This window comes from Stylophora pistillata, chromosome 7 (assembly GCF_964205215.1).
Source record: "Stylophora pistillata chromosome 7, jaStyPist1.2, whole genome shotgun sequence".
NCBI lineage: Eukaryota > Metazoa > Cnidaria > Anthozoa > Scleractinia > Pocilloporidae > Stylophora > Stylophora pistillata.
The window spans coordinates 9,744,100-9,756,729 of NC_142525.1; the positions used below are offsets into that span (position 1 = coordinate 9,744,100).

The 12,630-nt window shown below is 38.5% G+C and overlaps 2 protein-coding genes across 3 annotated transcripts in view; one reads left to right on the forward strand and one right to left on the reverse strand.

Annotated features, from left to right (window-relative positions):
• LOC111325495 (protein unc-80 homolog) overlaps positions 1–12,630 on the forward strand; it is a 49,137-nt gene that overhangs the window by 33,495 nt on the left and 3,012 nt on the right. For both annotated transcript variants that reach the window (XM_088728053.1, XM_088728054.1), the window contains 9 exons: positions 281–426; positions 8,748–8,959; positions 9,412–9,491; positions 9,661–9,784; positions 9,863–9,902; positions 10,096–10,151; positions 10,458–10,740; positions 11,088–11,309; positions 11,909–12,004. In XM_088728053.1, the coding sequence (XP_088584179.1) occupies positions 281–426; positions 8,748–8,959; positions 9,412–9,491; positions 9,661–9,784; positions 9,863–9,902; positions 10,096–10,151; positions 10,458–10,740; positions 11,088–11,309; positions 11,909–12,004 (1,259 nt within the window). The remainder of the gene's footprint in view (positions 1–280; positions 427–8,747; positions 8,960–9,411; positions 9,492–9,660; positions 9,785–9,862; positions 9,903–10,095; positions 10,152–10,457; positions 10,741–11,087; positions 11,310–11,908; positions 12,005–12,630) is intronic.
• LOC111325496 (steroid 17-alpha-hydroxylase/17,20 lyase) lies at positions 3,216–5,717 on the reverse strand. Its single transcript, XM_022929320.2, has one exon. It carries the CDS (start codon positions 5,670–5,672, stop codon positions 4,113–4,115), a length of 1,560 nt encoding a protein of 519 aa, XP_022785055.2. The 5' UTR covers positions 5,673–5,717; the 3' UTR covers positions 3,216–4,112.

Genomic DNA, 12,630 nt, shown 5'->3' on the forward strand with positions numbered 1-12,630 from the left:
TTCGCCTTGAAAGACGATTTGGCCAAATTATCAGCGTTGGACTCAGGATTAAATTGTCTGGGTATTGGGTATGAGCAACTGGCCTGCTGATGGTATTGTGTCCTTGGCTATGATATTTTTCTGTAACCCAACCCATCTTTAGCAGGGATTTTTATGATCAGATGTCAGCGAATCGTTTGGGAAACCCGATGAAATGCTTGTAGCCATACCCCTAGTTTCTTCATCACCGTGGTATTTCGTTAAACCCTATTTAGTATGTTCATTTTTCTCCTTTTCCCAGGTTGTTTGTGCACTTTCAGAGCTACAAGGCATTCTCTGATAAGTCAGGTATATTCCCTGATCTGGCTTCAACCACGTCACTGATGTTTGGTCATGGAAGCATCAGCAGTACAGAAGCACCCAGCGCAGCTGACGAGGGGGAGTTGGGTAAGCTTAAAGTTGTCTCTTTATCGCGAAGGGTATGGGCATAGCAACTTTTGTTTCAATAGCAAGTACCAACTGAAGTCATCAACGACCCTTATACAATCGCTTTAGGTTAATTTAAGAGATATAATTTTGATATTTCAAGTGTCATCTTACCTGAATATAATACGGTTGTCTTAAAGCTCGAAGTTTCCGAAACTCGGAGAACTAAAATACATTTTCTTGATGGACTATAGCTACGCAGATGACAATTATCCTTCATTAAACCCTTTTGACGCCTATTGTCCAGATGAAGCCAAATTCGTCTTGAATGCAAAAAAGTATTGCTCCCTTAATTATCATGTTTAGTTTGAAGGCTCGAAGGGTTATGAAATGGTTTACGACAATGCAACTTGTATACGCGGACACTGGAAGAGTTTTTGCTGAGGGCCGCTTTAGAATAGGTTTTGTAAATTGCGCACAAGATTGTCAATATTCGTTTCTAGCGGTCTCACTCAAATATAGCAGAATTCATTTACTTTAATTGACGCTTCGAAAATTTGTAGCTGTACTGTTTTCTCACGTTCATTGCTGAGGGTCTGGAGCCTTAAATAGGCACGCCAGCTTTCTCTCCATAGAGACATTTTCTCTTTGTGATACAGAGAAACGGATGCATTCCATAATTTGAATGACTTCGTTTCTAAGTGTGCAGGTTATGCTTTCTTGCGTTAAAAATGTATTTTTAGTATCATTTATTTACGTAAGTTGGTGGCAGTTAGCAATTTTTTGCCAACAGAAAACACACACACACTTTACACACACTTTATTTTTCTTTTTCTTACAAAATAATTTAGATTATGTTGACCCGCAGATAGCAAATTTGCTATTCGAGGCGGGTCAATCATCAACAAACATTATTTACAATATATAAAGAAAATTAAAAACTAAATAATTAGATATTGTTAAATTATAAAAAGAAGCATAGCTGGCAAATACATCAATAGTTGTTCAATAAAGTATAGAAGCAAATACATTAGTACTGAAAGCAATCGGATCAATTTGTTTTAATTATGCAGTCCTTAAGTTTAGAGGAGATCTTTTCAACATCAAGATAAGAATCTTCATTATCTAGTATCTGAAATAAAGACGTTTTAATTTGTTTATTAAAGGAATGTTTTGATAACGTTTTGAATTCTTTCGGTATCTTATTCCAAATTTTGACACCAACACGCGAGAAAGCCTTTTTTTGTAGGTTAAGTCTAGAGTACTTTGTACTAAAGAGCTGCGATTTGGATGATCGAGTATTGTAGGTATGAATATGAGATGTTTTAGTAAATAGTTTCAAAATATTAATGGGAGCCCTCTGGTTGTGCACGTCAAACATAAGTTTACTTACGGCTTCATAATATAGGAACGTAACAGGCAGAATTTTTGCTTTGGCAAATAAAGGGATGGCATGCTCTCTTCGATCGGTGAAATAGATTAAGCGCAAAACTCGCTTTTGAAGAACTAAAATCTTGTTTAAATAAGCATTTGACGCATTGCCCCAGGCAAGGAGTCCATAAGTTATATAAGGTAGAATTAATGAATTGTAAATATTTACAAGGATAGTAGAGGGAACGAAGTACCTCAGCTTTGCAATCATCCCTATTGTTTTACTTATTTTTACGATAACAGAGTCAACATGGTTTTTCCATGACAAATTTTGATCAATTAAAACGCCTAGATATTTGATATAACTTTTTTGCTCTAAACTAACTCTTCGGTTTGTCTCACAATCTAAAATACCTATTTGTGGAGAAAAATGCATTTTTTTCTGATGAGGACGAAAAATTAAGAAATTTGATTTTTTTGTATTCAATGTCAACCTATTTGTAGTTAACCAGTCATGTACGTTATTCAACTCTACATTAACCGTTAGCTCGATCGCCTTAAGATTCTTATCAGCATAAAGTATATTAGTATCATCCGCAAAGAGATAAAATTTTAGTTTATCAGAACAAAGGTGAATGTCATTTATGTAAAGTAAAAATAGAAGAGGTCCAAGGACTGATCCCTGGGGGACACCACAGGGGGAGATAAGTTTTGTTGATAAATGCTCTCCATTTTAAGAAGCTTCTATTAAGAGCCCTTGTAGTCTGTTTAGACTCCTGTCTAAACAACTTTCTAGTCTTTGAGGATAATGCGATCTATGTGGTACAACATGAAAAATGTTTTTGAGGACATTCGGCATGTCTCGACGCTTCTCGGCGTCACGGATATTTTCAGGACTTCTACCGCTGTATAATTTGAGCTGAAAATTTTGTCTAAGTTTTACACTGTTACTTCCCGCTTTGTTACCTAAAGAAGTGGAGAATTCGATTTGTATTTGTATCGTTATTCACTCGTTGCGACGAACTACATGTTTTGCTTTCGTGTTTATGTGATGTTTTGTTGACAGTTTTCAAGCCCTCTGGCGTAAGGTGGTTGATTTAATATTCTGAAAACATCTTGGCTTCTTAAGCCTAGCTCAGTTGACCCTATTTCCGCAGTTGGACACGCACGCCCTAACAAACGCGTCACGCCAATCGAATTAAAGCGTAAAAAACGTTCCGTATTTGTAGCCTTAAAGTGGAAATATTTTCTCTTTTGTTTACTTTCTTACCATGTTTAGAATCCCTCGACTTCAGAAGGTTCCTCAGCGAAAATTACTTCCCCAGACTTTGCGAAACCCCAGCTTTGTTTACATTCGAACTGAAGCGACTAAGAAACGAGCCTTGTCACTGAACCTATTTGATCCCTTAATCACTTGTCTGTGAGAAGAATTCACTTCATTTTTGTGGACATAACGAGATTTTTATTAAGTAGAAAAACTGATTACAGTTAGGTGAGTCTTCCGGCTTCAACAACACGCAAGCTTCGGTTAATTTGATATCTATAACTCTTTACATCCACTTCATCAGTTTGTTATGCAATGCCATCGCGCGCCTTGCTTTTAACCAGGCATGCATTAAAATTTAAAAATTTCATTAAACGACGATGGTGGAAAAGCGATCACATTTCTTGACGAGGAAAAGGAAAGAGAAAGGAGACTTAGTAGAACAAAATAAGTATCAGAAACACACAACGAAAGTGCTAGATAACGAGCTCGGCCATGCGAATCGCATCTTTGGTTTTGAGGCCATTTGCTATTGTTAAAGATTTTATTCAGAAATGCCATGTTCTGTTTCTGTTTGATTCACTATGAGAGAGTGAGGTCCATGTAGACTATTTTTCATTTCATTTTATTTGTTACAGTGGTACTAAACATGGCTACCCCCGTAGGTTTTGTCATAGATTGATTAATCGGAATGTTTATTGTATTACAGATGCTACCAGATTCAAGTATTAAAATTTGGAATCCTTGCATACGCAAGGAACAGTACGTTTTAACGCCACAATTTTGCGAACTAAAAGATGATTCTTAGAAGTTGACATCTCGGATTAAATCTTTTTCTTTTCGAGGTTTTTTGCCCTCTTTCATTCCGAGCTCATTACCTATACAGGAATGTTGAAGTTTGAAACAACTCCAGAATTAAATATGTGATCACAAAAGAGGGTTCTTTAGAAGTAAGAGTGTAAAGCAAGTTTGCGGAGCTGCAACTTTGATGTTTTGATTAAGCATTATCCAAGAACTTTTTTATTATGATAAAACTCACTGTGCCACCGGACCCTTTCATTTTTTTTCTAGTCTAGAATCGCCGTTTGATGCAAACCGTGTATGGTTTGGGCTTCAGTCCCATGCCAATGGTCCCCTCAAGGGAGGGGAAGGGATAGTTGGGTGGGTTTTCAATCTTGAACTGGTGTAATAGCTGAGAGACAAAGAGGAACAACTCTGCTTTTGCCATCAACTCACCCAGGCACACTCGCCTGCCAGCCGAGAACGGCAGATAGCTTAGAGATGCAGGATTCACTACATTACCATTCTTGTCCAGGAACCTGTCGGGGTCAAACCTGGTGGGGCTCTCCCAGTACTTAGGATCATGGTGTATGGCCCATAAATTGACTATCAATGTGGTGTCCTTAGGAATATTGTATCCGTTTAAGGTGGTATCCACCAGTGCCTTATGGGGGACCCCTAGAGGGGCCGGTGGCCTAAGACGTAGTACCTCGGCCAAGGTCGCTTCCACGTAAGGGAGGTTCTTCTTGTCCGTGAGACTTGGGAGACGCTCACGGCCAATCACTTCGTCAAGCTCGCGATGCATCTTCTCCTGGACCCCGGGGTGGTTGTTCAGGAGAAGCAGCACCCAGAGAATTGTGGAGGTTATTGACTCTGATCCGGCAGCAAACATGTCGGCCATGCTCATGAGCACGTGGTCTTCTGAAATTAGGGAGTTGATCTTATTGTCGTCTTGTTCCTTTTCTTTCATGACTTTGATAAGTGCGTCTGTAAAACCTCTGATTTTGCCTGGCTCGTATGTCTCCAGTTGTTCCTTATACTTCTTAAGAAGGATCCTATCTCTTTCTTGAACTGACTCCTTCAGTCGCCGGATGTTGTATGAGTCGAATGGCAAGTGTTTTAATGCAGGGAATATGTCCACTAAATTTCCAAGACCTAGTGTCTCCGCAAAGGTGTCGTTCAGTTCGACAACGGTGCTAAACTCTGGATCGCAGTCGCTGTATCTTGAACCGAAGGTCAACGCGCAAGTTATGTTGAGAACTCCTAAACTAATACTCTGGCTTGGATTGTGCAGTTTCCCATCATTGAGATCAAACTGCCGAAACACTTCTTCGATCTCTCTGCAAATAATCTTCTCTAGTTTCTCCAATCCAGCACTGCACAGCTTGAGAGCTCCATGTGCAATCTTCTTTTGCAGTTTCCAGGCGGGAGAGAAATTTCCGAAGCTGATTGCGTTCCCGTTATGGGAGTAGATATCACCTGAATGCATACTAGGTCTGCCTGCAAAGTCATTGACGTTTCTTAATAGGGCAGTTTTTGCAGTGGTGATATCACTGACAACAACCGCTCGTTGACTTCCTAAGAAGATCTGAAAGACGTTACCGTATTTTTGGCTGAGTTTGGTCAGATTGTGGAGTGGAACAGTTCCTAAGTTATAGAGGTTTCCAATGATCGGTAGAGCAGCAGGACCAGGAGGATAGTTCATTGTCTTGTTTACCCAGCTCTGAATTGTGCAGTAGAGGACTATAACGGTGATCACGAAAACTAATCCCTCGGTAAACATATTACTGCAAAACGGAACGCGATCAAACCACAATTGAGCAAAAACTGATGATGTTTTTGAGGGCGTCATTTCAAGGACGATCACTTGAGTTATCGTAATATTGATGCTTGTACCCTTACGTATGTAAATTTTATTTGTCAGTTTAGGGTCGCTGTTCTTTTAACCCGGTTTTTTTTTTTTTTTGTCGCTTTTGAGCTATTTTAAGACGATTTGGTCAAGATCAAGGAGTTCGATTTAATTTGTATCCGGTTTTTGCTGACAATTATGTCATTTCAAGATTTATAGTGTCAAGTGTGTGTCCGCTCAATATCAGAATTGCAACTCGATCAATTGTCTCACGGTGGTAATTTGCATAGTAATTACCTCTTGTAAGCGGCGAACCTGCTTAATGACATGCAAACGAGGCAGTCGGGAGATGTTCCTCTTACGGTAACAAGTGGTTAATGGTGAGAAGGACTGTCTTTCCTTTTCGCTATGACTTGGCCAAAGTACTTTGTTACAACCGGTGCGACTCTATATTCAACGCTTTTCATCGGTACTCTTGTGATTTCGATTCAGTGTAAATTTTGTTAATGAGCTTTTCGAAACTTGGAGATCAATCTTCATTTGATCAATATCAGGTCCTGTTAAGCTCAGCTTTTTTTTTTTTTTTTTTTTTTATTCAAGGTTTCTTAAAGGTATTAAATCTTTCCGGCCGACAATGGTAGTTCATAATTTTTCCGGAGTGAGAAATTTTGAAATTCCTGATCACCTTAAGAGAGTGTTTCCGTGATATTTGTCATCCTTTGCATATTTTGGCAGTCTCAGCCGATTTGTTTTCTTGATTTACCAAAACTGATACTATGTAGTGGAGGATCTTTCCCCTCGTTGAAATACTTCTTAGTGGATTTTTAACAGACCTGTAGGCCCTTTGCATTACTGATCACACCATCCTGGAGAGCCTAGTGCGCAACTTATGCAACAGATGTTTATGTTTCATTTGTATATATAAGCTTAAATTGAGACAGAAGCTTTTCCTGTTTCCAATATCCTCTTAAACACAAGCTGTTTGTCTGGTGACATTCATCTATCTGTGAATGTATTGGAGAAATAAAGCAAGGGCTGTCATTGTGATATTGCGGCCCTTGGCCAATACGTTACAAAATCGGGGCTTAATTTGCGAAATTGAATTGTAACCTCGCAAACATTTAAGGGAAAAGTTGCTATTGTTTTCAGTTCTTTGGCCTTTTTGGGTCATTGATGTCATTAAGTAAAGTCGCAAATCGGAAATTTGAAGTGAACAATACAAAAGGCAATTATGATGAGAACTTTTAGGAGAGGTGCTCTCCACTGGAAGGAACTTCCCCTGACACCTTTGACCAAAAAAAAAAAAATACATGAGACTTTAAAAATCACTTTTCTTGCAATTTAAGTGATGGGAAAAACATCTGCTAAATTACATTACGAATTTGAATAGCTCATAGATATCTGTAATGAGGTTTGTTTCAGTTTAAGGGTATCGAAAATTGTCGTAGTACTCTCCTACTTTGTCAGATACCTTTCTATCTTGGAGGGGATATGTTTCTTTTTAATTTTATCCAGTCAAAGATGACAAGCCCATGTGCAAACTTTATTGTTTTCCTTACATTAAAAAACATTTGGATCGAAAGATTAAATTAGAATCTGTGTGCTGCTGATTGATTCAGCGAGTATCTGATGATCGATCGTTAAGTTCTTTTACTTTTTACTGTCATTTTTCTTTCCCTTGTGATATTTTTTTGTGAGCAGCAGCAATCTTAAAGCCGATTCTTTTGACTTATTCAAGTGAACGCTTTTTCGTATAAGATGCATTGATTTCATCTATTTGCTCGATATATTTTGTATTTCGTTGAGGTATACAGACACAAGTAGGTGATTTACTAAGGAGGAAATTCTTGTAACGTAATAATGAATTTTTTTCCTACTTACCTTGACATTATTATTACTATGACACCAAAACGTCGGTTATTCCCGTATTTATTGCTTGTTTATACATTTCAAAGTTTTTTTCATCCTCACTGATATGCATTTTCTAAATATTTTAGAAACACTCTTTAACTTACTTACGTTCAATGCTTTGCGATGATTTAAAACTACATAATTTTATTCAGATCACAATCAAACCTGCAGACCCTCGCTATTGACAGCCGACATAGGGTGTCCGTTTGGTCAATTTGTGTTGTAAACTGCGCTAGAATAACAAGCTTAACTAGTAATTCGGTCAGTTATAGTGTCAACTACTCTTGGCTTTCGCTACATTGTTGTCAAGAGTATTTGGCCTTCTTCGAACCTCCAACATTCGGATTCTGCGTGAGCAAGGCCAATTACGAAGTTCATTGGCCACGCTTCCTGCATACCGCTTTGATTGGCAATGTCGATAGCGTTAGTTTTTTAAACAGAATAATAAATATGGTAAGCTTTGAGCTTGGTAAAGCAATAGAGAAAAATGTCTTTCGTCTCTTTCAAACCACAAGTTCCCGAGATAACAAAACATTCGTTTATGTGCACCATATGGCCCTGTCAATGTTTACTCTAAATTCTTGCTGATGTGATATCAGGGACAGAGAAACTTTAGTTGATTAATAAGATTAGTTCTGATCAATGTTGTCGCAATCCTATTATTCCGAGTTTGCCACAAAAGCACGCATCGTTTACCTGTTATTTTACAGGAAGTGAAATCACCTTGTGAACGTAATTCGTTCACTCATTCAGTGTCTATGCTACTCTTAGGCCCGTCTGCTGATTCACTTGTCTTTTGAGAATAGGGAAAGCGCATGGCTTTCGTACACAGATTCTTTTTTTAATCTCTTTATCGTTATCGTCTACCATTTATCATATTAAATCTCTCTCCTGAGAGAAACGGCCAAACTATTATGATTGCTGCACGTTATAAATTCGCACGTGTCATTAAGCGCAACAACGTCTCGTTAAAATACTACTATTTCAAAAATACATCGGTGAAAACAATAACTGATCATTTATCAAATTATCCAAATGGCCAGCACAAGATCGAGACTATTTTTCAAAACACACTTGACCCAGCCTTATTATCACTTTCCCTTCACGCATGTTTTTTTTTTTTTTTTTTTTTTTTTGGTTAATTTTTTTTTTTTTTTTTTTTTTCAGGGAGGCGTCCATTTCTGGAAAGACTACGGGCTCAGGAGGAGAAAGATGAGGTAATGCAGGCATTAGAGGAGTACCGGAAGCCAAGAGATGCACTGTTAATACTGGTGTCAGACTTTATCCGAATTTGTGCGCCACGGCTTGAGGAGCTGGAGGCAGCTTCACTGCCACCAAGATACACTGTCCCTGAACTACTGGACAGCATCAGTGTTAATGTAAGTTTGAAACTGATCTGTCGCTGGACGATTCTGGTACATTTTTGCATGTACAAGTTACTTATTTTTTTTAACATTTAGAGGCAGTTGATTTAAGTGATTGCGAAAGCAATTTTAATCGCGATTTTATCAAAGATGACAAGACATTTTTTATCTGTTCCACGACGACGTCAGTTACAAGGTCATTTGTCAAGAGCAAACTGTTTCAACTTACAACAACCTAGAGAAGCGCGCTCAATATGATTTCATAGACCGATATCAAAGAAAAGTATATAGATAGAAAGTTATCTGATTCACTGATAAACTTAGATTGAATCAGACTGACAAAATGTTTTCTGTAATACCTCTGTCTTTTTGGAGATTATTGTAAATGACAATGTGTTTACTAAAATCAAATTTCTTTTAGAAAACTTTAATTTGATTATTCCCTTTTGGGTTTTCTCTCGTTTCAGACCCTCGCACAGATTGTCTACTCGTTGCTGAAGTTGGCAGTTTACGACCACGTGACCTTGTCGTGTCTTGGAGTGAAACGGTAAGGTCCTGCCATTGCGAACGTGTATTGTTGTTCGGCAGGTCTGTCCTAAATCTTCGCAATTTGCACTTTTTCAATTGAGATCTGCTGTCCAGGGATGAATTTTAAATCCCACGGAAATTTCGTTGTTTGCTTTTATTTTATTCTTAATTTACTTGGGACATTTCAGGTACATGATGGATGCCTTACCGCTTTTGAAAGGTTCTCCAGAAGCCCTGGAAGCTTCCATGTTGCTCATCCTCAAGAGAGTAGACAAAATGTTCGAGAAGCTAGTCAACAAGCCTGACCTCATGGTGAGAACCGCTCACTCTGAATGATATTTTCATAAGGAGATGCTTCTATTTCACATAATGGTTTTCTTAATTTTGCAGAGGTACATCGACTGGAAATCTCTGGAGGTTTATCTTAAAGGTAAAGTTACTTATAATTACTCTGCTTCAACTTTAGGAGCAGTTGCCGTCGATTCTTTGATTGTTCACCAGCTCATTCGAATGTTATATCTGTCCAGATTTCAAACCAAGATTTCCTAATTAGGGAGGCTGTAACAGTTGGGAACCATGCCGTTAACAATTTGTTTAAATTCCCTCTCCATTACCTTTTACAGGACTTTATTTGACGCTTTGTAAAAGGCCATCGATAGCAAACTCCCCGTATTTGAAGGTAAAATGTGTGACGTACACTTTGTTAGACAATTTCATGATTTTTAACGTACCGGCATTCACTTTTCTCGCCGCGTCTTTTTCTCTTTACTCTATGCCAGAAGTTTTTTTTTTTTTTATTATTTTATTTTTAAAGCACAAGCCTGATTTATATCCCAGTGCATTGCCTTTACCCGCCACAAGTTCACCACTTTGTTATTAAGGCACAGTCTTATAGATGCAAACGATTCTGCCCTTCGCCTCAGTGTTTCACAACGAGTTTGTGCCTCTCGCTTTCGAAAAACAAACTTGTGTATCCCTCCTTTAGACTCTGGTAAACATCTGCACCAGTCTCATTCTCCAAGAACGCGCCACAGCCGCCGTATCCGTCGCCGCCAATCTACCATTCGCGCCAATTTTGTCTCCGCCCACTTTTTTCGCGGACACTGTCATCAAACTAGCGTCGCGTCTGATGCACGTAATGCAAGAGCATTGTTCGTTGAGAGAGCTGTGTGGAAACTCGATTAATTTGGGTGGAGCCAGCAGAACAGAAAAGGTCTTTGTGCGCCTGATATTACCGATATGTATCAGACTAGGGTCCGGACGTTCAGGTAAGACAGTAAAAGAGAGGATTTTTATTTGGTGCCGCCGAATTGCTTCCATTAGAAACAAACAATTTATGAGATATTGGTAATGTGCCATGTGAATAAAGCGTCTCCGTAGGAATTTTAAACGAGCCTACAAATAGAGAGTTGAGGCTTTGGGGTCGAGTATAATATAATATTGAATACAATGAAATCTGAAGTAATACTGTTGTAGAAGTCATTTAGAGCGATAAAAGTCGAGTTCTTGAACTTATACTTAAATTTCGATTTATTCATTCATTCAAACAGGATGTTTGGGAAGGTAAGATTTGGGCTACATTTGACGAGTTACTTGACTTGTGCTTATTTCTCAGATGCTCCAAAGGCGTCACTAGAAGACGTCTCCTATGCACTGAGTTGTTTCCTGTTAACGGTGGCTACGAAGAACCCATCCACCCCCGGGATGGGTCCTGTGCGGCTATCATTTGTCGATGAAGACCTGGAACTTCCACGGTCTCTGACGTTTGCAACGCCTCACGAATCCAAGACATCATCGGAGGAGATTTCAGAAAGTTTGTACTCTGCTGCTTATCTCGGTAAGAAACTGTCTCTCTGAGCATGATTTCTAGAATATAAATTGTTGCTTAGAATTCTTTTAAAAATACGGTAATGTGCAAACTAGTTTTCATGGTTTTAGTACACTATGTAGAGATCGAATCTTAAAGCATGTAGAGAACTTAGAGCGGAACGTCACGTAAGTTTACTTATCCCCGCCTGTTCGAAGGGTGGATAACAGGCGGGCCACTGGATAAATCTCCTCGCTGCAGTACATATTCTTAACACTTATCCGCTGGATATCGATTTATCCATCATCCACCCTTTGAACATTCGGGCCCAGGCCCGATCGTTTCGTTTAGTTTTCAAGACTTTTTTTTTTTTATTTTTTGGAAAATCCTCAACAAGGCTCTTCTTCTCAGAACGTGTAATAATACTTGTAAACTTTGGTCGGAAAACTGAATATGACAGCTCGTCAAAAATCTCGTGAAAGGCTCACAAGAATTAACCTGAATTAGTAAATTAATCCCGCTATTTAAAGGAGAAATGTTATTCGTTTCCTTTCTTTTCCGTGGCTGAATGCAGTATTACTGTGAAACCATGGTTTTTACAAATATTCTATCTAACTTTGAATTTTTAGGACTGAAGGTGCTCATGGTTTGCTGCGAGGATCGTCTGGCGACTGAATGGTACAGGATATATCAGGCTATGGAAACTATTGTGGCGGGGCAGATAAGTAAGAATTCGCATCATATCTGAAACTTTTGATAACAAACAAACTTTGATCCTCCAGATTTTTTAAAAAAAAAAATTAGTCCTTGCGCTCTCCTTAAAGTTCTCTCATTGGATTGCTCTCCACAGAAAAAGATTTCTGGGGTATACCGTATTTCCTCGAATAAGTGCCCGTCCACATATTTAAAATTTTGGCTAATAAGAAGGGCGTTTATAAAGGAAAGAGGCGGCTGGGGCGCCTATTTAAGAAATTATTAAACTGTACTGATTCCGTCGTTAATAAAGTGGCAATAGAAATAGGTTTTTTTTTGTATTTCTGATAATGAAGGATTTAGAAAAAAATTTCATGATAAATAGTAGCGGGAGTTAAAACATGACGTTTCGGCGACTCCATTCCAGCGAGACTGTTTATCTAATTATGTATATTCTTTTGTTTTACTCACAAATGCTCATGATGGTTCCAAGAACATTTAGAAAGAACTATGGTGACCGTGCGTTCTCCATTGCCGGTCCCAAGCTTTGGAAAGATTTACCATATTCCATGAAAACATCTGAATCTGTTGTAATTTTCAAGAAGAACCTTAAAACATACTTGTTCAAAGACGCTTTTTAATTTACGATTTTTTATGA

Coding starts and splice junctions, on each gene's coding strand:
- LOC111325496 (XM_022929320.2), bottom strand. CDS start 5,672: ATGACGCCCTCAAAAACATCATCAGTTTTTGCTCAATTGTGGTTTGAT.